Here is a 26,970-nt window from a genome sequence, read left to right on the forward strand (position 1 = left end):
TGATAGCAAGCATCTTGGGTATGTTTGGATAAGAAATAATGAAATAAATTTACTAATTTCATACGTCAGGGACTGTGAAAAAGAGCACACTCATTTACTCTCATATTTGCAAATTGAAACATTAGAAGATTTAATTTATGCTTCCCTAAGTAGTTTCTCTGTTTGTGTATATATATTACACACGTACACACACACACACACACACACACACACACACACACACACACACACACACACACACACACCTGTGAATGGTCTCCTTCTACCCGGTTGGTGTGGGAAGAGGGGAGGTAGACTCCATTATAGGGACCGTTTCAGAAGAAGTGACAGAATGGGACGGGAGGGTCAGGACATGGCAGCGAGGTAAGGTGCGCTGGGAACCTGCGAGTGGAGACTGTCACCTTGGTGAAACACTCCTGGCGTGGACGGCTAGCTGTGAGTGAATGTAGCTTTGTCTAGCTCCAGTATAAAGTGCTCCCAAGAGCTATTGTTTCTGAATGTTTGGAAACAATTTCAAAGCTTGCCTGCTCTTCTGTTAAGTAAATAAAGCCTTAGGCTCAACCCCCAAAACAGCTAATTAGATAATGGTGGGGATTTCGTTGTGAATATAATTCCCGTATGAAATTGCTCTGCCTTGGGCCATGGTCTCACTCTGCTTGGTGGAAGAATGCAAGTTCCACTGTGGGTTCCACGCTGGAAGATTTTATTGCCCTTTTCCAAGTGCTAAGACTAGGAAGATCATAGGGGCCATGAGTTGAGTATGTGTTGAACTCAATTGTCTCACAAACATGAGTTTCACCTTTTAAGCAAGCCTAGGAGAAAGACAAATTCAAATTCAACACAAAGACAGTGGAAAGAGAACGGGCTCCAGAGCCAGACAGACTTGAATTTGAATCTTACCCCTGGCAGTTAGGGGCACAAGGACATTTGTAACCATTACTTAAGCTTTAAGACTGTCTTGTGCCTCATTTGTTAATTGTAGGCATTGATGCCCTACAACGATGTTGTGAGGAATAATTGAAATACATACAAGAGTCATCCAGATCATGATCAAAGAAATGTTAGTTTTCTTCTTCCAAATCCATTCTACAGACATTTAACTGAGCTTTTGTTACATACATGGTTCTGTGGTAGGTATTTGGGAGAGGTAGGATCAAAGACGAATAAGACCTATATTACTGTTGAAATGGGGACAATATGACATGGCGCTCAAACGCCATGAGCCCAGGACCTCTATCCACACCAGCCTCCTTTGCTGTTCCTGGAACATGCAGGCCTGCTCCTGCCTCTGCACCTCAAGACTTGCTGTTCCCTCTTCCTAGAACTCTTACCTCTGCTCCTTCACACCTTCACCTCTAAGTCATCTTCTCAGCGATGGTTTCCCCGATTGCGCTGAACTCCCTGGGACTAGTACTCCCCATCGCTCTTCCCTGTTTATTTGTTTTTCCCTCTGACAAATATAATTGTGTGTGTGTGTGTGTGCGCGCGCGTGTGTTTTCTGTCGTCCCATTCCCCTTCTCCCTCTGCAGCGTAAACGCTGTCTTCACTGCTCTATCCTCAGTGCCTAGAACAATGCCCAGTTGGCACCCAGTAAATCTTAATTGAATAGATGAGTGATGGAATTAATTAACTTCAGGTACCAGGAGGGTCATATACCAAGTCCCAGTGGCCAGAAGAGCAGAAGCATGTTAGGGACTGTATTAGTTTCCTATGGCAGCTGTAACAGTTATCATAAAATGAGTGACTTAACACAAACTTATTATCTACAGTGCTGGAGGTCAGAAGCCTCACACAGGCCTCACTGGGCTAAAATCAAAGACTTGCCAGGGCTACATTCTTTCTGGAGGCTCCAGGAGAGAATCCGTTTCCCTGCCTTTACCAGCTTCTGCAGGCTGCCTGTACTCTTTCCTGTGTGGGTCCCTTCCTCTGTCTTCAAGGCCAGCAAAGGCAGGTTAAGTCCTCCTCACATCACATTGCTCTGACCTTCTCTTCTGCCTCCTTCCACTTTAAAGGAACCTTGTGATTCCACTGGGCCCACGTACGTAGTCCAAGACAGTCTCTTAATTTTATTTTTTTTGCAGTACGCGGGCCTCTCACTGTTGCGGCCTCTCCCGTTGTGGAGCACAGGCTCCTGACGCGCAGGCTCAGCGGCCATGGCGCACGGGCCCAGCCGCTCCGCGGCATGTGGGATCTTCCAGGACTGGGGCACGAACCCGCCTCCCCTGCATCGGCAGGCGGACTCTCAACCGCTGCGCCACCAGAGAAGCCCCAGTCTCTTAATTTTAAGGTCAGCTGACCAACAGTCTGAATGCCACTGGCAACTTAATTCGCCTTTGCCATGTATGCTAACATATTCACAGGTTCTGGGGATCAGGACGTGGACATCTTTGGGGGTGCATGTGTCTGCCTACCATAGAGTCTAACAAGTGAGATATTTTGCCTAGAGCCTAAGGTTTGAGCTGCCAGTAGTGAAATATAAAACAAAAATTTAATCAAGAATGGCCATGGTTGTCAAGATTTTTTTCTTTTACATCTTTATTGGAGTATAATTGCTTTACAATGGTGTGTTAGTTTCTGCCTTATAACAAAGTGAGTCAGCTATACATATACATATATCCCCATATCCCCTCCCTCTTGCGTCTCCCTCCCATCCTCCCTATCCCACCCCTCTAGGTGGTCACAAAGCACCAAGCTGATCTCCCTGTGCTATGCAGATGCTCCCCACTAGCTATCTATTTTATGTTTGGTAGTGTACCTATGTCAGTGCCACTCTCTCACTTTGTCCCAGCTTACCCTTCCCCCTCCCCGTGACCTCAAATCCATTCTCTACATCTGCATCTTTATTCCTGTCTTGCCCCTAGGTTCTTCATGACCTTTTTTGTTTGTTTGTTTTTTAGATTCCATATGTAAGTGTTAGCATATGGTATTTGTTTTTCTCTTTCTGACTTACTTCACTCTGTATGATAGACTCTAGGTCCATCCACCTCACTACAAATAAGTCAGTTTCGTTTCTTTTTATGGCTGAGTAATATTCCATTGTATATATGTGCCTCATCTTCTTTATCCATTCATCTGTCAATGGACACTTAGGTTGCTTCTGTGTCCTGGCTATTGTAAATAGCGCTGCAATGAACATTGTGGTACACATCTCTTTTTGAATTATGGTTTTCTCAGGGTATATGCCCAGTAGTGGGATTGCTGGGTCATATGGTAGTTCTATTTTTAGTTTCTTAAGGGACCTGCATACTGTTCTCCATGGTGGCTGTATCAATTTACATTCCCACCAACAGTGCAAGAGGGTTCCCCTTTCTCCACACCCTCTCCAGCATTTATTGTTTGTAGATTTTTTGATGATGGCCATTCTGACTGGTGATACCTCATTGTAGTTTTGATTTGCATTTCTCTGATGATTAGTGATGTTGAGCATCCTTTCATGTGTTTGTCAGCAATCTGTATATCTTCTTTGAAGAAATGTCTGTTTAGGGCTTCTGCCTATTTTTGGATTGGGTCGTTTGTTTTTTTGATATTGAGCTGCATTAGCTGCTTGTATATTTTGGAGATTAATCCTTTGTCAGTTGCTTCATTTGCAAATATTTTCTCCCATTATCTTTTCTTCTTCTTTATAGTTTCCTTTGCTGTGTAAAAGCTTTTAAGTTTAATTAGGTCCCATTTATTTACTTTTGTTTTTATTTTCATTGCTCTAGGAGGTGGGTCAAAAAGGACCTTGCTGTGATTTATGTCATAGAATGTTCTGCCTATGTCTTCCTCTAAGAGTTTTACAGTGTCTGGCCTTACATTTAGGTCTTTAATCCATTTGGAGTTTATTTTTGTGCACGGGGTTAGGAAGTGTTCTAATTTCATTCTTGTACATGTAGGTGTCCAGTTTTCCCAGCACCACTTATTGAAGAGGCTCTCTTTTCTCCATTGTACATTGTTGCCTCCTTTATCAAAGATAAGGTGCCCATATGTGCATGAGTTTATCTCTGGGCTTTCTGTCTTGTTCCCTTGATCTATATTTCTGTTTTTGTGCCAGTACCATACTGTCTTCATTACTGTAGCTTTGTAGTTTAGTCTGAAGTCAGGAAGCCTAATTCCTCTAGCTCCGTTTTTCTTTCTCAAGATTGCTTTGGCTATTCGGGGGGCTTTTGTGTTTCCATACAAACTGTGGAATTTTCTGTTCTAGTTCTCTGAAAAATGCCATTGGTAGTTTGACAGGGATTGCGTTGAATCTGTAGATTGCTTTGGGTAGTATAGTCATTTACACAATGTTGATTGTGAAATCCAAGAACGTGGTATATCTTAGCATCTGTTTGTATCATCTTTAATTTCTTTATTCAGTGTCTTATAGTTTTCTGTGCACAGGCCTTTTGTCTCCTTAGGTAGGTTTATTCCTAGGTATTTTATTCTTTTTGTTGCAGTGGTAAATGGGAGTGTTTCCTTAATTTCTCTCTCAGATTTTTCATTGTTAGTGTATAGGAATGCAAAAGATTTCTGTGCATTAATTTTGTATCCTGCTACTTTACCAAATTCATTGACTAGCTCTAGTGGTTTTCTGGTAGCATCGTTAGGATTCTCCATGTATAGTATCATGTCACCTGCAAGCAGTGGCAGTTTTACTTCTTCTTTTCCGGTTTGGATTCATTTTATTTCCTTTTCTTCTCTGATTGCCATGCTTAGGACTTCCAAAACTATGTTGAATAATAGTGGTGAGAGTGGGGAACTTTGTCTTCTTCCTGATTTTAGAGGAAATGGTTTCAGTTTTTCACCGTTGAGAACAGTGTTGGCTGTGGATTTGTCATATATGGCCTTTATTATGTTGAGGTAAGTTCCCTCTATGCCTACCTTCTGGAGAGTTTTTATCATAAATGGGTGTTGAATTTTGTCAGAAGCTTTCCCTGTATCTCTTGAGATGATCATATGGTTTTTCTCCTTCAATTTGTTAATATGGTGTTTCACATCGATTGATTTGCATAAATTGAAGAATCCTTGCATTCCTGGGATAAACCCCACTTGATCATGGTGTATGGTCCTTTTGATGTGCTGTTGGATTCTGTTTGCTAGTATTCTGTTGAGGATTTTTGCATCTGTGTTCATCAGTGTTATTGGCCTGTAGTTTTCTCTTTTTGTGGCATCTCTGTCTGGTTTTGTTATCAGGGTGATGGTGGCCTCGTAGAATGAGTTTGGGAGTGTTCCTCCCTCTGCTATATTTTGGAAGAGTTTGAGCAGGACAGGTGTTAGCTCTTCTCTAAATGTTCGATCGAATTCGCCTGTGAAGCCATCTGGTCCTGGGTTTTTGTTTGTTGGAAGATTTTTAATCACAGTTTCAATTTCATTGCTTGTGATTGGTCTGTCTATATTTTCTATTTCTTCCTGCTTCAGTCTTGGAAGGTTGTGCTTTTCTAAGGTTTTAACTTCTCTGTCGAATGGTTGTCAAGGTTTAATATGGGGCCTTCAACTGGGAGGCACTAGGAAGTTACTAAAGGCTTTTGTGATATGGTGGAACTGTGGCTTCAGGAGATAGGGATGGACTTAGAGGAGGTATTTGGAGGGAGATTGATGTTTAACCTTTTAAAAGCAATTGACTTTTATTTCCCTCTTTTACACACAAAACACTAGGTTCTTACTTGGAATTTCCTAAAAGAAGTAGGGTCCATTTATGGTGTCTTTTTAAAAACCACCCTATTATATTACACATATGTACAACACACGTACACAGAGACTCCTAAAGCCCTGTCACACAGACACACTCACACAAATGCACACATTTCCTCCTACACACACCCAATGCCTCTCCCGTTCTTGAGATCTCTTTTCTGTGGTACTTGGTGGCCCTCCTTTTTTTCTGCCCTGGCACACTTGAGTGACACGTATCTTCCCACCGGTAACATAGGCTTACTCTGGCAGTGGTTCTCACAGGGGTCATTCTATAAACCTCCCCTAGTAGGCATGTAAGAATCTCCAGGGAGATACATATAGTTTGAAAAAGTCTTCCCTCCCTCACCTTTACCATCACCCCACAGTGGCTGTGACTTGATATCACTTTCTAGAATGGTTGTTCTCCCTGACATCCACTCAGAATCTAGTGCATATGGAACACCTGGTTTTAAGTAGCGTCTGATGAGAATTTCTTACCCTTTGATTAGCCTCTTTAAAGCAGTGCCATCTAGTAGAACTTTCTGTGATGATAGAACTGTTCTCTGTCTGCTCTGCCCAATATGGTAGCCACAGCCACACGTGGCTACTAAGCTCTTGAAATGTGGACATACAGGAAAAATAGTGGACTCAGTAGGAAGACAGACAATGAATAAATGGTAACTCCTACCTTCATTTGGAATTGCTTTTTAAGTTTTTTTGTTTTGGTTTTTGCAGAAGTCAACATTGGTTCACATGGGTGTAGTTATGCTCATCTTTTACCTAACTTCACTTTGATTGATAACTCAATATTTGATTGAGGTGTAGGGACTTCCCTGGGGGCGCAGTGGTTAAGAATCCACCTGCCAATGCAGGAGACAAGGGTTCGAGCCCTGGTCCAGGAATATCCCACATGCCACGGGGTCACTAAGCCCGTGAACCACAACTACTGAGCCCACATGCCACAGCTACTGAAGCTCGTGCACCTAGAGCCTGTGCTCCGCAACGGGAGAAGCCACCGCAATGAGAAGCCCACGCCCCGCAACGAAGAGTAGCCCCCACTGGCCACAACTAGAGAAAGCCCGCGTGCAGCAACAAAGACCTGATGCAGCCAAAAATAAATAAATAAATAAATTTTTTTTTTTAAAGTGTTATCCATGGGTCTCCTGACAAATGATTCTTTCTCTTGCCTCTGTTCCCCTTCCTGATAAATACATACATACATATATGTAAGCTTTATTGAGATATAATTCTCATATGGTACAATTCAGTTAGTTAAAATGTACAATTCAATAGCTTTTCATGTATTCAAAGAGTTATGGAACCATCAACATGATTGATTTTAGAATATTTTCATCACCCCCAAAAAACTCATTAGTAGTCACTCCCCCGTTCTCCCTACCCACCACCCCCTGCCCTAGCCATTTACTAATCTACTTTCCTGTCTCTATGGATTTATCTATTCTGAGCATTTCATATGGGTGGAATCATACAATATATGGTCCTTTGTGACTGGCTTCTTTCACTAAGCATGATTTTTTTTTTTTTTTTTTTTTTTGTGATACGCGTGCCTCTCACTGTTGTGGCCTCTCCCATTGCGGAGCACGGGCTCCGGACGCGCAGGCTCAGCAGCCATGGCTCACGGGCCCAGCCACTCCGTGGCATGTGGGATCTTCCCAGACCAGGGCACGAACCCATGTCCCCTGCATCGGCAGGCGGACTCCCAACCACTGCGCCACCAGGGAAGCCCGCATGATGTTTTTTAAGGTTCATCCATGTTGTAGCATGTATTAGTACTTCATTTCTTATTTTTTTTAATTTATTTAATTTATTTATTTTTGGCTGTGTTGGGTCTTCCTTGCTGTGTGCGTGCTTTCTCTAGTTGCAGCGAGCGGGGGCTACTCTTCATTGAGGTGCGTGGGCTTCTCATCGCGTTGGCTTCTCTTGTTGCATAGCGTGGGCTCTAGGCATGTGGGCTTCCCTGGTTGTGGCTCGCAGGCTCTAGAGCGCAGGCTCAGTAGTTGTGGTGCACGGGCTTCGTTGCTCCGCGGCATGTGGGAAGTTTTCCGGACCAGGGCTTGAACCCGTGTCCCCTGCATTGGCAGGTGGATTCTTAACCACTGCACCATCAGGGAAGCCGGTACTTCATTTCTTTTTATTGTCAACTAATATTCCATTGTGTGGCTATACCACATTTTGTTTATCCATTCACTGGTTGATGGACATTTGGGTTGTTTCTACTTTATTTGCTATTATGAATAATGCTGCTGGGAACATTTATGCACAAGTTTTTATGTGAACATATATCCTCATTTTTATTGCATATACATCTATGGAGTGGAATTGTTGTATAGTAACTCTGTTTAACCTTTAGAATAACTGCCAAACTGCTTTCCAAAGTGGCTGCACCATTTTACATTCCTACCAGTAATGCATGAGGGTTCCAATTTTTCCACAACCTTCCCAACATTTGTTATTATCTTTTTGATTATAACCATCCTAGTTATGAAATGATATCTCCTTGTGGTTTTGATTTGCATTTCCCCGATGGCCAGTAACATTGAGCATCTTTTCATGTGTTTATTGGCCATCTGTATATCTTCTCTGGAGAAATATCTCTTCAGATCCTTTGCCCATTTTTTAATTGAGGAATTTGTCTTCCTCTGTTCTTTTCATTTGGCCTGAGCAGGATGCTGATATGCTAACTGGTGATGAACAAGTGTGGAAGGAAGTTCAAGAATCCCTGAAAAAAATCGAAGAACTGAAGGCACATTGGAGTATCCTTTTTTACCTGTGCATTGAGTTGTTTTGTAGGAGTGCTTCTTTACTGGTTGGAGCCTAGTATTAATGAATCCATGTCCCGGGTTTGACCTCTCCACAAGCCAAAGAGCTTCATTCTATTCCGTGGCCACAGGTTGCATCCCTGACCCCAGCCAACAATTTCAGTAGTGGCTAAGGAAGATATGGTAAGGTCAGCATGAATTCCTCTCCACCATTAGATGATAATCCAAATTTATAGGCAGGATTAATGGGACAGTAAGTAGTACTCTCTTTATATGTACAAGGTAGCAAATTTCTGGATTCCCTTCCTCCCGTAACCTACATCTCTAAAAAGTATAACTTGGAATCCTTATAATTTAATGACTGTAGTCAACCATGACTGCAATGGCAATAGGAGTTGCTTCACAATACATTTTCTTGGCGTAAATAGTGAGGGGACCTCGGGAGGACTGTAAACCCTGGAGGATTGTAAGATCCCGTGGTCTCTCAGCCTTGGAGTCTCAAGGAGTTGATTAACTCCCAAGTGGATTCACTGTGCTCCCCTTTCTCTTTTCCCCCAATCGTCTTATGGTCATGGAAAAGTCTGCAGAAAGGTGCCTGTTCTGTCATCCATAGTCTGTTCTCTTTGGGTGGGCTGTCTTCCCTGCTCCCCTCACTGGAGCAGAGTGACTAACACCCAGAAAATGCAAATACAGGTCAGCATTAGCTTAGGAGAAAAGCCTCTTAGTTAAAATTATTCCATTTTTTTGCTCACTGATGTGTTTTACAGGAAAGGTTTGCCTTGTTTGCCAGGTGACTGTAGCCAGTGTTTCGAAGGGAAGTTGTCATGTGGTCCCTCCCAGCTTGCTGGGGGAGAAAGTAGATGTATTCCTGTCAGCGGCTGCATCTGGTTTTTACTTCTAAGGCTTGTCACCTCAAACCTCTTTAAAATGAGTTGGAGCATATGTAAATGAACAGGCAAATAATTATGGAGGTCATGCAACATGATGTTAAAATAGAGTCAGAGTCTTGCCACAGAAATGTCTGGCATTGTGTAAGAGACAGGCGTTCCTCCTGACAATCCATCAAATATCTAATCCTAGGATGAAAAGCCACAGAGGCTAGCCTGGCAGTCTGTTACGAAACCAGTGCGTTGCCTAAGATTCTGCTTCCCCCAGCCTCTGGGGGCCACATGCCGCAAACTTTAAACATGCACGTCAGGTGAATACCACAGAAAGTCATCAAGTCACTTTTCTTCAATAAATGTGCCTCTTCCGAGACCAGAGGCAACTCCTCAGAGACAGGACTCGTCCTAAAATTACAGAGTGTTATGTACAGAAAGGCCCTCAGCCATGTGTTAGGGGGCCTGTAGTTCTAACCAGGAAGTCGGGGCCTGTGGGGTGAGGTATCATGCCACCAGAGGCCCCCGCTGAAAGAAAAATATATTCCCTGCGAGGGTTACTTAAAATAGGAGCTCCCACTCACGCAAGTGGTTTGATTGGTTTATCAAAAGTGTTCACTGATGTGCTGGAAAGCAGTGCCCTGAGAGTCTGAACTGTGGAAAAGGTAGATTTTGCCGGAGGGAGGGCAAAGGACAGGTGGGCCATCTGTCCAGGACGGGGGATGCTGTGTTAGGAACTGAGGAAGAGGCTTTGAGTTGGAGGCGGGGCGGAGAGCCCTGGGCTGTGTGAGAGTCGGGCAGGGTGTGGGTGTATGGCGGGGAAATGCCATCAACCTTACTCCACTGAACCATCTTCCTTAAGCTGGTCACGCTCGGAGGTCATGACACAGTAAAAGGAGGTGGAAGGCACTGATACTTGTGCAGTATGATCTTGTGCAAGACACTAAATGTTCTCCCGCTGTGTCCCAGGTACACAATTCTGCCTGGCTCAGGAGAGAACACGTGAAGCGTTTTTAAAAACTTTACATACGGTATCTTATTTAATTCTTACAGCGACATTAGGCATTTTTATTTCTGGCCTACTTCAAAGCACGGGTGATGTCCTCAGAACCCCAAATCTGACCAGTGACAGAACTAGCTTAGATTTAAATCCAGCCTTTTCTGCGGTCCAACACTGTGCCATTTCTGTAAATCTGCAAACCTTGTGCCCTGTGGAATTCCAGCTTATGGAAGCAGATGAATTCGGAGCTACACAGGTTGAAGGTGAGGGAGAAGCCGGGGCCGGGCAGCCCCAGCCCAGCGTCCTCCTAGGCCTCGGCCTTGCCTAACACAGCATCAAAGGGAAGAAAGTGTGTCAGGTCCCTGGGGCCTGCCGTCTCTCCACTTGCAGCTGTGCTTCTGAGGGAGTTCACCTGAAGGACTCGAGGCGTGCTGCATGCACCACGTCCTCAGAGCTCTGACTGCCTTGTCAGTTTTAAAAAGTGAGGTCGCACTGGGCTCCATGAGAGTAAGTTATGTGGACTCACGGTTAATCGGAAAGTCGTTGTGGCTCCGAAGTGAATATTGGGTCTTCTCCCCACCCTTTTTAAAGCATCCTTTCCCCCTGCCTGCAATTTATGTACATAAGCCACATGTTCTTAATATTTATCTTTTACTTTGGGGGTTTAAAATAAGAATACCTTTATTTGGTTAAGCATAGACTGGAATCACTTTTGTTTTATAATCAAAAACCTTACATTTGAGATCCAGTGGAAATGGATTTCTTTAAGTTGTTTCCCCTAGTGTGTGCCTGGGGTTGTGTTTTTGGTTTCTTATATGCCCAAGGTTCAAATGACACAGAAGCAAAAATGAGCTCCTTCTTTTTTAAAAGGAGTCTCTCTAAAGCTGCTTTCATTTCAGATCATTTTTGAAACAGAAACTAACAGAGTAAACAATTTTAAACTGAACTAACTTGGTCTTTAGCTCATTTAATAAACAGCTGCATTTATTTCATGGCTAGGTTTAAAGAGAATACATGTAGGAATAGGAAGGAAGAATGGTTCTCTGGAAATCTAATCCCGCAAAGCACAGGCTTGGTTGGAAGATGGTTTGTTGATGTAAACAGAATTTCCTTCTCTGAGACGCCACTCACACATTTTTGTTTCTCAAGTGTGTTTTCAGGCAGCTCATCTGTGCAAAATAATGGGCGCTTCCTTCCCTCCTGTGCCTGGGAGCTCTTCAGCCTTTTCGAGAATCTCATTTTACTTCTGTTTTTTCTTGATGAAGACAGTGAATCCTTAACTAACGTTAATAACAGAGTGGGAACAGGTTCTGGCCATGTGCCAGACGATCCTAAGCAGCAACGCAGAGCGGCTTCCTGATATCAACATCTACCAGCTGAAGGTGCTCGACTGTGCCATGGACGCCTGCATCAACCTCGGGCTGCTGGAGGAGGCATTGTTCTACGGCATTCGGACCATGGAGCCGTACAGGTGAGTCCCGGGGAGGGGCTAAAGTAAGGGCTACAGTGTCTTTGCTTGGGGCAGAGGCTCGAGAGAGCCTGACATCATCCTGATCACTGCTGCTTTGTAAAAGTGTTCCATCTGCTTCTCGGTCAGTGTGTAAAACCACACCTTTGTTCATTTATGCGGTCATTCCTCATTTGTAAAGTTCTTTCCATGTGTCAGGCACTGTGGGTGTGCAGGGACTGATGAGATGCTGTCTGCACGTGGAGCTAGTGCTTGTAATAAGGTGCAATGCTCGCGATGGCAGAGGCAAGGACAGAGTTTGGGGGAGCAGAGAGGGGCTCGGCACAGACGTAGCCTGGGGGCTGCGGCCTGTGGCCTCAGCCCTGCTGGTCTAGGTGAGGACGCCAGTGTGGGACCCTCCACCTGGCTGACAGCAGTGCTGCTTGCTTCCATTTCTCAGGGCTTTATGGTTCCCAGGGTGCCTTCACTCGAACCCTCTGACCTCATAATCACCTTATGACCCCAGCAGGAGAGCAGGGAGACAGCCCTGCTCAAACATGTCATTGAGTCAGAGGAAGGAACTACTGGTAATGAATTGTTTCTTGACCGGCCTCAGCTCCTCCAGACCCGTGCGTGTTTTGCCCCTAGGGGTTCTGGTTACTCAGGGGAGCTTCCGGAGTGAGGCCAGTGTTGAAGTCTAGTGCTGAGAATTTGGTGCTGGTGGGTGTGGGACCCTGGTTTGCAGTGGGCTAAGAACATAAGTTTGGAAGATGAGATAGATCCGTCCAGAAGAAAGGGCACAGAGACGCATATACCATCATCTGAGGTTGGAATAGCCGCCTCCAGCACAGAACAAGGTCACTCACTGTGGGGAAGGTGCCCTGAAAGCATCTGGGACCTGGGGAGGCTGGGGGAGGCCCCTGCGGAGGAGGGGCACCATTCCAGGCAGATACTGAGTTTCCCAGATCTGAAGACCGTGCAGACATGATGTCAGCCCTAAGGGGCTGAGCAGAGTGAAGATCCAGGTCTAGACCTATGCAACATGGGCAACAGGCAGGGGAGTGGTCCTCCGGGAAGGAGGGGAGGGAGGCAGGGCCCAGGGCGCCGCCTGTCCCCACTTGAGGAAGAGCCTCAGAAGACACCGGAGCTGGGAAGTTACCAAGATCAACACCATAAGAACAGAAGCAAGTCCAGGGTCTGGGATATCAGTCCGGGCAAAGGGAGGAAGCCGGAAATGACACATTCGGTCAGGAAGCCAGGAGCACGGTGCAGACAGAGAAGGGCCTAAAGATGGCATAGACCCACCAGCCAGGTGCATGGCAGAAGCCCATAGGCAGCCACGGCACCAGGGTGACCCTGAGGGTGTTTTTCAGAACTTCTCTAGGTGGTTTCTCCCAGTGCCTTGTGGTTGAGCAGCCTCGGAATCCAGACTGTGAGTCAGCTTTAATCAAATTTGTAAGAGATTGCCTTGCGGGCTGGGACTGTAGACTTTCCCATGAGCGTGAAATGTCTGTTAGGTATGATGAATCTTGTGGGTTCTCAGAAAATATGAATTGAATACAGAGAGATAAGGCTTCGTTCGTTCTCTGTGTTGCAGTGAGAGGCAGGTTGGGGACGGTTGGCATTACCCCTCTGAACTCAGGGCTCGGGCTCACGACGCCAAACCACAGGCTGCCCGGTGAGCAGATGGAATCCAGCCAGGAGACAAAGATGGAAAATCCTCTTTCCTCCAGACCCCCTCAGCGGCGGCTCGCCCCGCTGCCGTCTGGGGCTGGAAGTGCACTGAGCCCGCCGCCCAGGCACAGGAATATATGTTGGTCCCCGGGCTTCATTAAGAAAGCCGCATGCCTTTGAGGGGGCTCGTTCTCCGTGTACTTCTGAATCCTCTTTTCTCCATAGCTCCCAAGGCTTCCCTGAAGGACTTTCTTACCCCCTCAATTAACTGGCAGTTTCACTGACTTAAACTTGAATCAAACAAAGAGGCCTTTCTTGTAAGCGGGGCCAAGTCCACGGAATGTACTCCATGTTGTTTGGAATACTTTTGGTTATGTTTCCCTGGTGTTGGGCAGGTCACGATCTCTCTGTAAATGTACCCTCTGTTCTTAACGCTGGGTGACACATTTCCAAGCTTCCCTCCGTTTCTCCTCCCTGGAGCTTATTAAGGAGTTGCTCTGTGGTGTTCTGTATTTCAAGAAGTCGAATCTGCAATGATCCACTTCAAACGAGTGAGATGTGAACTATTTGCTTTCAAAGTTGTAGCAGAGGAAAGGGCTATCAGTAATCCAGACCAACAGAGTTAAGAGAAATGAGAGGGATGGATGCCGACAGACTTAGTCCTTTTTCCCTTTAGCTCAGGCAAAAGTGAAAATAAAGAACTAACGGGCCAGATGCCCTGCAAGCCCTTTAACAATCTTAGAGTGTGAGGTAGGAATCCCGAGGTGGGCAGTGGCTTTCACCCCGCAGGTGTGCACGAGGGAACTCACGCTGTGGGCCTCCCCTGTCTACACGGTCTCCCGGCAAATGCTCCGGGTGGGCTTTTTGTCCACCTGTAGCCAAGGACACGGGTAGTTAGGCATGCGTTACTGAGAGGTGACTGGATTGCCATCTGCCGTAACAGTTTTACAATGTTAATATACTGTTTTCAGGAACTAGATTGAGGTCAAGACTCTAGTGATGATTTTGTCACTGCTGACCTTGGCTAAATCTTAACTGCTGACCTTAGAGGAGAAGGCATCCATTATTCCATTTTTATCCCAATCACCGCGTTGCCCTCAGCTCCCTTCTTGTCACTCCATCATTTATTTTTACTCAATAGAAGTTCCTTTTACGGTGCAACATAAAATCTTAAGTTCTTTTTGGTTCATAAAGCAATTTGGAATTAATTCACTTACAACAAAATGTGCAATCTTTAGTATTAACTCATAGTTCTGCTCCTGAGAGTATCTATGTGTGTATCTGTGATTATATATGCAGTCATCTGTCTGTTAGCATGACCAACATTAAGTAATTTAAAGGTATTTCCCAAATTTTACTTAAAAATACAATTCAGTCAAATCTCAGCTGTAAGACGAATTGGGTTTCAAAAGTTAGTTTGCCAGTTGGTAGTTTAGAACTTGGGAAGCATTTTCTTATGGAGGAAGGTGTTACAGATCATGCCGCGGTCCCCTGGACTAGCCCGTGAAAGTCTGCTCAGCATCGTCAATGTAGGCCGTAAATTTTTTTTTAAAAAGGAGAAAGAAAAACAAAAACAAAACTGAACATAGTTTTAAAAACTAAGATTTAAATTATGTTGAATACAAATTAAAGTTGATTTTCTTTAGGAACCAGAGGCTGATACGGGGGTACAGAGGCTTCTTAAGGCTTCGAGGAGGACTTTCAATATATTCACACGTTCTGTTAATTTTTTTTTAACATCTTCATTGGAGTATAATTCCTTTACAATGTTGTGTTCGTTTCTGCTGTACAACAAAGTGAATCAGCTATACGTATACATGTATCCCCGTATCCCCTCCCTCTTGCATCTCCCTCCCTCCCACCCTCCCTATCCCACCTCTCTAGGTGGTCACAAAGCACCGAGCTGATCTCCCTGTGCTATGCGGCTGCTTCCCACTAGCTATCTATTTTACGTTTGGTAGTGTATATATGTCCATGGCCCTCTCTCACTTTGTCCCAGCTTACCCTTCCCCTTCCTCGTGACCTCAAGTCCATTTCAGTATATTCACACGTTCTGTTAATTTTTGTTTAAGAATAATACATACTCCTAGGAAAGGACATTTTCAAAACAACGGAAAGGTAAAAATCATCCTTATCTTTCACATCCTCCCACTCCCTAAAGATAGCCATGGTAAATTTCCTTCTGAACTTTTCCATGTGTGAGGGACTCGTCTGAATATATTCCAAAGCCCCACTTTTCCCTCCTTCTCTCACTTTCTGTCTTCTTCTTGTCTTTCTTGGGGAGAGACTCGGTCCCAGTCCTGATCTATTAAATATGCCCACTGGCGTGGTGGGTGCAGAAGGAAAGGTGACAAGGAGAAAAGGGATGGAGAAGCCAAGAATTCTCCTTAGTGGGAGAGAGAAGGAAAAAACTAGGGTCGCTCTCTGTCTCATGTTCCATAACTTGCTTTTTTCACTTTACGACAAAGTGTGGACATCTGTGCAGATCAACTCCTGCACGTCTACCTCATTCTTTTTTTTTTTTTTTCCTGCGGTACACGGGCCTCTCACTCCTGTGGCCCCTCCCGCCACGGAGCACAGGCTTCGGATGCGCAGGCTCAGCGGCCGTGGCTCACGGGCCCAGCCGCTCCGCGGCACGTGAGATCTTCCCAGACCGGGGCACGAACCCATGTCCCCTCCATCTGCAGGCGGACTCTCAACCACTGCGCCACCAGGGAAGCCCTACCTCATTCTTTTTAACAGATACCTAGTATATCATCTCAGGAACGTACCGTAATTTGGCCATCAGTCCCTCTGGTCTCCGTGTATGTTTACCATGTCAAACAGTACTATGATTAACAGCCACATACTTGCATCCTTGTGTTCTGATGTGACTGAAGCCATAGGGTGAATCCATATGATAAATTCCTAAATGCTAACTTGCTGCATCAAAAGTTATGTACATTTTCAATGTAGATAACTATTATCTAATTGTGTCCCCCATCCACCAAAATGTTCCTCTTTTCTCAAAAGAATTAAGAATGGTATGGGAACATATGTATATGTATAACTGATTCACTCTGTTATAAAGCAGAAACTAACACACCATTGTAAAGCAATTATACACCAATAAAGATGTTAAAAAAAAAAGAATGGATAGCATGATATTGATTATATCTGATTTAAATTCATTTCATAATATATAAGGGCCTTTTCCTGATCAAAGTCTGTCTTTATAGAGTGAGGTTTGCTTGTATTGATTTACTTATCCAAAAATAGTGCTGGGAATGACGTTTTGTAAGTTACCTGGAAAGAGGCAGAAGAACAGGAATGGCGAAGGGTCTTACACGTGAGTGCGCGAGGGGTATGAAGTCCTCCTCAAGGGGAAGAAATCGTGAAAGAGTAAGATTTTTTCTCATCGTTTTGTGTGCTTTGTTGTCAGAAAAAAAAAAAAAAATGGTGGGAAGAATGGCAGTAAAATGCAGCTGGTGGTTTGTGTACATGATGTAGTTACAAGTAAGTGTTTGTAACTCAGAGATTGCCAGTAATTACACAGCAGCCATTTCCGTTTTGATTTTGCCAGGAATTTTTTGACTTTTCCCTCAGAAGCTTTAGCAGATAAGTTGACGAAATGTAAGGTTTCATCACAGCAGTACCTTCTACGACTTTTCAAGCTGGCTTTTCTTCTGAAGACGCTTACAATTGGTCTTCTGTGGGTTTTTGTCTAGTCCAAGAGCCAGCAGAGCATGTGGGTGCACGTTACCCGGGGCGCAGTCACTCACTCACTCGGCACTTACCTGGGCCTGCTCTACTGTTGCCTCGTCTCTCCGTGTCACAGACCTTGTTAGGCTGCTCCAGGAGGATGCTTGTGTCCATATACCTGTCAGTGAAGCTCATTCCTAGAGGGCAGGGTCTTGGCTGGGGGTATCAGCTATAGGACTTCTCCTCAGCCAGACTCACAGAGGAGGACCCAGAGGTAAAGCAGAGCTGGGTCTCCAGCCAGGAGGGGACATGAGAATCGGAGTTTCACCCAGCGTTCTGTTCACGCACCTTGTTTGCAATCTGTCTTCCATGGTGAGGTTTACAGAATTATTTCACCCGATGAATGAACAAATGTTGTATTCTCTGCTTACTGATGTGGACAATAATCCCTTAGCCACTTAATCATTTTTTTTCCACACTGTAATTTTCAATTAAAGTATCTTTGGTGGCCAAACCCCTATATGAGAGTTTGAGCTCTGTGTGCATGTTTGTGTAAAATACTGAGTTACCTGATACCTCTAGTCGGGGCCTCTCTTTCTTTGCTGCCAGTTCTGTGAGATTGATTTCTTAGTCGTGGCCCCTTGTCTTAACACTGGGGCAATGACCACCTGCCTGGCAGTTGGGGTAGGGGCCCGTCGAGGCCCAAGCACTCTTAATTTAACCTGCTTAATATCAGCCCCTTAGTTTAATTCCAAAGGGCTCTTTTAATTGAGATCTAGAAATACAACAAAAGGAAAAAGGAGGCAAAGGAGAGAAAAGAGGAAGAGGAAGGAGGCGAGAACAGACAGCGCAGATGATGAGATGCCGCAGTTCAGGTGCACGTGTGTTTACTTAAACTACCGACTTGAGCTCATCCCTAGTTACTCGTGTTTCCAGGTCCAGATAACCTGGAGCTAGTGTGAGGCTTTTGGTAGGAGAATAAAGAAGAGCAAGATGAGTAATTTCTCTGACTGCACTTGCCTTGGGGCAGTGGAGAAATGAAACCATCTTGCCTTCAGTGGTCCACTCCTCTAAAAACACCCTAACTTCCCTTTCGCTCTAACCACCTTGCTGGAGATGCCGCCTGTGTGTTTGGGTAAAGACATTTATTGACCAGTGTTCTGGGTGGTTCCAGCCCTGACCCCACCAGTTGCATGAGAATGACCTAGCTTTATGGTTTTTGTTCCGAAAGAGAAACAAAGGGGAGTCTGTGCATGGAACTGGCATGAGGCTCTGAGCCTGCAGCCCCTCTGGAAGAGGGGAGGGGCGGCCACGAGCCCAGCCATTCTCCTGGGTGCCGCAGCTCCTCTGCCCATTGCCACCACCCCAGGCCTCTGGCCCTTGAACAAGAGCTGCAGATTGTGACAGAGCTCCCGGTGACAGCAGACGGGCCTAGGTGACAGCTTCACAGACCAAGCCTTAATCCAGCCTGGGCATTCCCACCTGACTTAAGGGTGGCACAGATGACTGGGCGCTGCTGGTATATGTACAGCCCCTGCTGGGGAGGGGAAGGTGACCCACACATTGCCCCCAACATGCTGTGCACAGCAGGACACATGTGAAAGCCATGCTTCCTGCTGTCTCCTGGCCACACAGCTCTGTATGTTTGTCCTTCCTGGCTACCGGAGGGCCACCACCTGACCATCGTTCAGAGACCCTGGATCTAGTGTTGAAACCCTCTGCTGAACTTTATTCCGCCCACTCCCCCAGATCAGCACATTGCCCAGAGCCACATTCCTCTTTTCAGACAAGAAAATCCCACAGCCACGGGCCAGCGTCATCCATCCCCACACTTAACCTTGACTCTAGACACCCCAGGCTAGGTCGGGGCACAGGACATACTTCTTGTCCGTTGCATTTGCCTGATTCCCGGTAAACAACCTCCCTGGGGAGCAAAATGAAAGCTGCGCTCCACCCTGGGATTAGGTACCTGCACAGGAAAGCATTTCATCTTCTGTGTTCACCCATGTGTATTCTTTGAGAAATGGTCTTCTGTCCTATTTTTTTTTTTTTTGCGGTACGCGGGCCTCTCACTGTTGTGGCCTCTCCCGTTGCGGAGCACAGGCTCCGGATGCGCAGGCTCAGCGGCCGTGGCTCACGGGCCCAGCCGCTCCGCGGCATGTGGGATCCTCCCGGACCGGGGCACGAACCTGTGTCCCCTGCATCGGCACGCGGACTCTCAACCACTGCGCCACCAGGGAAGCCCCCGTCCTCCTATTTAAGAAAGCATTTCCAGAATAAAAACATTTCCTGTTACGTTTCACTTTTTTTTTTTTTAAACTTTCACAAGCCATCTCTGAGTACTTTGACTTTCCTGACGGAACATCTTCAGTTTCTTATTACAACAGATTGTACCCTAAGCAGCAGGATATCAAATCCTAGGGAATCTTTTGGGATGCATTAAATTTCTCCTGTTGAATCAATCTCTTGCTTGGCTGCCCCTGAAACTGCATAGCTGCTATCACTTTTCCTTTTTCTCAGCTCTTGGAAGAGAAAATAGAGGGAAAAGTATCCCATTTTCCCCTGTAGGGAGCCAACAGAAAATCAGGCAGGCCTGAGACATGGGAAATGATGGATATAACTTTGAAAGGCTCAAAAAGAACTGATTAAAACCAACTTCAATTTCATGTTTAAAAAAATTTTGGGGGTCACATGCTCTTTGTGTATTTTAAGTGAAGTCCATACTGAGTTTTCAGAACTTCTCCAAGGATAGATGAATGGACCTTCAATTAAATTGCACAAGTAAAGCTGATTTATCAAGCCTCATGCTTTTGATCACTTACAGAGAATGGTGATAGCACTTGTAAGGAACAGTAAGAGGTCCTTCAAAGAAATGAAAGGTGGGGAATAAATGGCCCTGAAAATGATAGGTCCCAGTTTTCGAGAGAGCCAAGTTATTTTGAGCTCAAAAAAATGTCCTTCGGCCCAGATAGCACAAAGCTCTTGAGCTCATGGGAGCACCCTGGCTGGAAAAAATGTGTAATATGTTCAAGGGAAGTGGCCCCATCAGGGACTGGGAAACTGGAGTGCAAGAGGGCAGTGGGCTGCGGCCTTGAACAGGGCAGAGGGCGGGGCCCTGGGAGCAGCGAGGGGAGTGGAGACAGCGCTCACTCTGCAAAGAATGCAAGGCTGCTGGAAATGGCTCTTCCCGCACAGAGAGCACCAATCACACTATCACGCTGCCCTTCAGAGGAACAAATCTGCTCTCACTTGTAATGGGAACCATCACCGTAATATCCTCCCAAAGTAAGATAAATCGGGTTCAGCCACTGCAGAAGCATCTGTCAGCTATTTGTTAGCATTATCTTTTGAGAGGAATGGGTGAAAGGACTGTAAGAGCTCTCCTCTACCTTTCAGCTTTCCTCGATGAAAAGTAATTGCTATTACTTATTAAGAGCCTCCTGTGGACCAGGCAGCTCGCTTGGCCTTCTAACCCTCCCAGCACAGTGAGGAGGAAGTTAGCCTGTCCTGTCCTCCTTGTGAGGGGACTGAGGGTGAGAAGTATGTGGCAGAGCTGGGGCTCAAACCTTAGGCTTATTTATTTATTTTTATTTATTTATTTATTTATTTATTTATTTATTTATTTATTTTGCGGTACGCGGGCCTCTCACTGCTGTGGCCTCTCCCGTTACGGAGCGCAGGCTCCGGACGCGCAGGCTCAGCGGCCATGGCTCACGGGCCCAGCCGCTCTGCGGCGCGTGGGATCTTCCCGGACCGGGGCACGAACCCGTGTCCCCTGCATCGGCAGGCGGACTCTCAACCACTGCGCCACCAGGGAAGCCCTAGGCTTATTTATTTTATTTTGGTTATAATTTACCAAAAGAGCAGTTGAGTCAGCTTGAACCCAGGTTTGCTCAGTTATAAAGGTCTGGATTGTTACTGCACTATAGCGGCTACCCCCCGCCTTCCTACTACATGAATGTATCAAGATTGTTTTTGTTACAGGTGACAGAAACCCAGCTCAGACTGCCTGAGCATGAAAGGGGGTTCGCTGCCCACGAAACTGCACAGCCAGGGACAGAATTGGTGTGACACAATTCAGGGACACAGTCTCTCTTCCTCTCAGCCCTTCCCTACTTCTATCCCTGGATCTGTTTCTCTCTGCTCTGCTCATTTCTCTATGTTTTTTTAATTCTTTACCACACAGGTGGTCTCCCCACAATGTGGTAGAGAAGGTGGCTTCCAGCAGCCTCCGGTTCACATTCTCCTAGTTCTGTGACACAAGAAAAGGTTCTGTTTCCTCTAGCTCCAATTTTTTGTTTTAATTTTTGGGCCACACCATGCAAAACGTGGGATCTTAGTTCCCCGACCAGGGATGAAACCTGAGTGCCCCTTTAGTGCAAGTGTGGAGTCTCAACCATTGGACTACCAGGGAAGTTCCTCTAGCTCCAAGTTTTAAAATATGTGTTTTGGATGGACTTCTTTGGCCTCTTTGGGTCTCATGCCCACCGCTGCCTGGACCAAGGGAGATAACATGCTGGCAGCCCTACCAGTAACAAGGTGTGGAATGGACGGAAGGTATTCCAAAGATGGAGGGTAGGTGGATGATGGACAAAGCAGAAGAATGCTGTCCACTGCACTAGTCTACTCAGATAGTCTAGTAAAAATTCTGGAAAGAAAAAAATTCACAGGTGATAAAGAGAGTCCAAAGGCTGATAAGTAAAAAGCTATGACATGGGAGAGAAAGAAAAAGCAGCATTGTACCATTAGAGTTATGCATGAGGAATGAATTTCGGCAAGAGCAGATTCCTAGAATTTTAAAGGGAGCAGCAGTATTCACTTGGACCAGGACACAAGCTAAGCTTCTTGAGAAGAAGTCTGTTCTCTGTAAGAGGAAAGGATGGATCGGGAGGCCAGTGAGGCCCTACCTGAGGCAGAGAAGTTGTGTAAGAAAGTGTGCCTGATGGCGGCGTGTGATACATCTTGTGAAGGTTTTTCAGTCCCAGTGTGCATTACCTATTTCAGGCTGTAGGCACTAAGGAACATAGCCAGAAGACTGCATTTGTTTTGGAAATGCTACAGGAAGAGTGCACCTTGATTTCAGCAAGCTATTCGATAATGTCTTCTGGTACATTTCCTATAGATGGAAAAATTGCGCTAGTAAGGTTTGTTTATGCCTTTTAAATAGCTGTTACTGAACTGTAGCCATTAACAGACTGATAGGCTCCTTTTGGGAAATATGTAATGGTATGTGCCTCAAAGCTCCACTTTTTTGGTTCTGAGTCAACATTTTTATTAAAGACTTAATGAGATGAATACATAGCCGTTATGTATATCAAATTTGCAAGGGATGCAAAGCTGAGAAGAATAACTAATACTTTGGGGAAATAAACCAAACTTCAAAATTATCTCCTTAATTAGAAACATTTGGCCAATATCAACAAGATGAACTTAAACAGGGATACATGGAAAAGTCTGCATTTGTGATTAAAAATTCAGTAACAGGCTGGAGAATTTTTCTAGTGTTTTGTAGTAGTGGATTATGTTTGGATGTCCCACTAGCGTTAATTCCTCCGTTCTCTTTCTTAATAGAACCTCAAATGTCCTAGCCGTGTAGTTTGTATGTGATTGATTGACCACAGGGGCAGTGCATGATTAGCTTAAGCAAGAGAATCATATTTCCCTGGTCACCTGACTCAAGCCAGACCAGTTAGAACCAATGATGGTCTATTCTTAGACTTCTATCCGCAATATTAGGAAAGTAAACTGCCCATTCCTATGGCTCATGATAGAGGAAGCATATGGCCACAGGAGTTGCAGGCTGTTAGGTCTCTTGGGACCACAAAGAGTGAGAATGGAGATGAAACTCAGGAAGCAGAGGTAAGGAATGGAGACAGATCCTGGTCCCATTGTTCAAGAATTGCCTGAAACCAAATTCAGCCCTGGAGTATTGAGTTACACAGCACTTAGGCTGATAAATTTCATTTTTTACCAACCTGTGTGAATTGGATTTCTTGATTCATAATACAACATAAAGACTCCTAACTGATATATATGGGGGGTTGCAGGAGACTAGTGCCGTGCAGTCACCAAGAAAGATAATGCAACCTTATGCTGCATGATTGTAGGTAACTGTAAGAGACTGGATACACGCATCCATTGCACTGTGTCTAGAGAGTTCCTAGCTAAGAGTGACCAGAATGAGAAGAATCTTGTAGCAACATCGTATGAGAAATGGCCGATGAGAAATGGAGATGTTTCACCCCAAGATGCAAAGACTTTGAGAAGGAAAAGGAGACCTGTTATAAGTTTACAAATCTTTAAAGGGCTGTAGTGTAGGACGGGGGTAGACTCTTCCTCATGACCAGAGGGGGAGGAACTAGGACATATGACTCGGAATTAGAGGAAGACACATTTCATGCCAGGCTATTAGGAAGAGCAGTTTAGGGAATTCCACAGAGGTCCAGTGGTTAGGACTCTGAGCTTCCCCTGCAGGGGGCATGGGTTTGACCCCTTATATTTCATTTGTAAAATTTTAAAAAAAACAGGCTTCTGCCTCACCCCTCCCCACTTTCAAGGCTGCTTCTTAAGAGCAACTCTTTAAAAACATTTCTGTTTTCAGCGCTTCTGATAGTTATTTTTATACCCCTGAATAATAGTTTTTCGATTTATGTGTCTCGTGTTTCAACTAAATGAATTATCTACTCCTAACTATGAAAAAATAAAGCTCTAGCTTATACTATCCTCTTTTCTCTCTCCTTCTTCTTCCTTTCCATTAAAAAATTATAAAGGTTATTTAATTCATTTAATGGCTAACTGTGAAACTTCAAACAACATACTGAAATCTCTATTTCTCATTCTGTCAACTTTAGGCAATGTCTCTTGATTTCCCACCATGTTAGATGGAGATTTAGTACTCTTGTTCTTGATGGAGAATTAGAATATACAATTCTCAGTTCAAAATCACTTTCAATGGCTATTTTAAAAGCCTGCTACCCTGTCTTCTGAGATCTATCATTTCTGATTCTACTTGGATTCGGGTTTCTTTGTTGATCACCATTTTATCTTCCAGTAAGTTTTTAGGCTCTGCTCTTCTTGATGTTCTGAAAGTTCACGTTGATATATCTAGGCATGGGTATTTTTTCATTTATGCTAGATCCTTTCACTTTAAAGACTCCTGTCTGCCTTTATCTCTGGGAAATTTTTTCTTTATTTTTTCCTTTTTAATTCCATTTCCTCTCTCCTCTCTGTTCTTTTGTCCTGAAAGTCCTGGTAGTCAGATGTTAACCTTCTGCTTCCAGTGTCCTAGGCCTCTTGCTTTATGTTCTGAGAGTTATCCTTGACTTAACCTTCCAGACCTTTATTGGAATTTTTATATCTCAGCAAAACTTTTGTTTATAAATTTATAAGAACTCGTTCTGGAAAATTTTCTTTTTCATAGCTCCCGATTCTCATTTTTTTGAACTCAACATCTTCTTGAATCTAAGGGTAATTGGTCTTTTAAAAAATTCTCTCCCATTTTCTGAATAATGTCAGTTTCTTCAAGTTTTTTTTCTTCGGTTTATTTTTTCTGGTCTTTTTCTGTGTTCTGAACTTTTCTTGAATGGTTCTCCATTCATAGTTTTTTACAGCTTTATTGAGATATAATTCACGTACCATGTAACTTACCCATTTAAAGTTTACAATTCAGTGGCTTTTAGTATATTCACAGAGTTGTGCATCTAATACTACCATCAATTTTAGAACATTTTTCACTGTCTCCCTCTAAGGAAACCCTATGCTCCTTAGTTGTTCTCTATCCTGTAATCTCACTCACCCCCACTGCCCCCCTGCCCTTGGCAACCACTGTCCATTCACGTTTGAAAATATGGGGTTAGAAAGGTTGGCTTATTGCTCTGGGGGTTTCAAAATGGCAGTCGGTAAGAAGACGATGGTTGGGAAGGAGAAGACAGAGGTTGAGATTGAGTAGAACCCAAGTCCCAGAAAGCTGGGTGTAGGAATCAGGACCTTGGAGAGCCCTGAGAGGGGCTAGTGTTGCAGAGAAGCAGTCAGACCTTCTGTATTCCTGAGCTTCACTTCTGTATTCAGGATTCGGAGGACATCCTGCCACAGGTGATGGTGCAGTGCCTCTGGACTCTGGGTTCCATAAGGGGAGGGGGGGGACATGTCTGTCTTGTTCGTAGCTCTGTCTCCTACACTTGGCATACTATTTAGCACACGATACGCGTTATTTATTTGCAGAAGAATTCAGTGTCATTTGTTTATATAATACCTTACAATTTGCAAGGCACTTTTGTATCCTCACCTCTTATCTCAATTGAGATAGGCAGGTATGCAAAAGTGGATTTACCATGGAGCTAATGAGGCTGAAACTGTAGGATCCTCCACTTGCATGAGCCCCTTCTAAAACCCTGTTCTCAATTCTGTATTTGTTAACTTTGCATTCTTTTCCTTAAAGTAGGCCTACAAAATTATATTTTGTAGTGTCAGGCATGAGAAAACCTGAACCTAGATCTGCCTCTCTAGGTAACAGCAGAAGTGATTTGCCCCAGTTTATAGCTATAAAGCTGTGGCTGAGAGAGCCGGGTACCTCACCCAAGGTCCCACATCTGGTAAGCGGCAGAATATTTCATACTTGAATGATGTCTCCCACTACTTTTCGCCCCCCCCATCCCACCCCCTACAAGAGGTACGGCTTCTGATTGGTGCCTGTTCCCAGGACGGCAGTCACAGGGAGCCGTACAGACCTGAGCGTTCTGCAAATATCTGTCAGCAAGGGTTGGGCCCTGGGCAACTGGTGAGCAGCTATAAATGGGAGGTGTCTGTTGCCCCCAAGCTCACAGGCTGTCTCTCTATCCAACAGGAACCAACCAAGGAAAGCCATGCATCCCCCCCCCCAACCCACCTACATGTTGAAGTTTTAGTTATGAAATACCTTTGAAAGTATTTTCTCTGAACAAAGAGCAACGCCGAATTCTCCTTTTCACTTCTGTTTCTGAAGGAGACTTTTAATCCCATGTTGTTTCACAGTCTTAAAATAAAATGTAAGATCTGAGGAAAAGTCAGAAATCATATTTTCAACCGCCAACTAATTCGGTGGTTCTCCCAGGTGGAAGTCAATGTCTGCTCTGCAGAGGTGAATCATGCATTCCGTCGTGTTGTGCCGCTGACTTGCTTCTTGGAAAATTGACTTACCCTCCATGCTTTTCAGCTTTTCACTGAAGTATATACTTCATGTTTACCCTTCCCCAGACACAAGTGTATGTGTTCTGAGTAGAAATCTAAGCTGGAGATGCCTCTGTTGTCTGTTGGAGGATCGAACTGAATTCCCCGGAGACAGAGAAGAAATCTCCCAGTGTCTCAGGTCTGAGTCTCCGATGGCCTGCCAGCCCCCAGGCTAATAATGTGAGACTTGGCTCTGGGGGGGAGTTTCATTCTCTCTAGAACTTCCTTATTCTTTTTTGCGGTACGTGGGCCTCTCACTGTTGTGGCCTCTCCCGTTGCAGAGCACAGGCTATGGACGCGCAGGCTCAGCGGCCATGGCTCACGGGCCCAGCCGCTCCGCGGCACGAACCCGTGTCCACTGCATCGGCAGGCGGACTCTCAACCACTGCGCCACCAGGGAAGCCCTAGAACTTCCTTATTCTTAAGTTATTGATCCAGTAGCAAGTTACGGGGACCAAGCTCCCGTGGGTAATACCATGGTGTGATCAGAAAGGCAAAGGTTATAGAGACTTTCTTCCTTCGGTGCTTCTTCCCTTGTGTCCACACCCTCACCCCCAACCCTTAATAGGCCCGAGAATCACCTCGACTTTGTGCTGACCTGTGCTTATAATAGCATTAAAATAATTTCTTCCCAGTTGGCAAGCAGTCACTGCCCCAGACCCTCTGTGCAGC

The 26,970-nt window shown here is 44.9% G+C and overlaps 1 protein-coding gene across 2 annotated transcripts in view; it reads left to right on the forward strand.

The window, feature by feature from the left end:
* The window catches only part of SMYD3 (SET and MYND domain containing 3), a 727,677-nt gene that overhangs the window by 604,578 nt on the left and 96,129 nt on the right, over positions 1-26,970 (forward strand). For both annotated transcript variants that reach the window (XM_007458078.1, XM_007458079.1), the window contains 2 exons: positions 8,321-8,408; positions 11,589-11,763. In XM_007458078.1, the coding sequence (XP_007458140.1) occupies positions 8,321-8,408; positions 11,589-11,763 (263 nt within the window). The remainder of the gene's footprint in view (positions 1-8,320; positions 8,409-11,588; positions 11,764-26,970) is intronic.

This window comes from Lipotes vexillifer, unplaced genomic scaffold, assembly GCF_000442215.2.
Source record: "Lipotes vexillifer unplaced genomic scaffold, Lipotes_vexillifer_v1.1 scaffold1315, whole genome shotgun sequence".
In the NCBI taxonomy this organism is placed as follows: domain Eukaryota; kingdom Metazoa; phylum Chordata; class Mammalia; order Artiodactyla; family Lipotidae; genus Lipotes; species Lipotes vexillifer.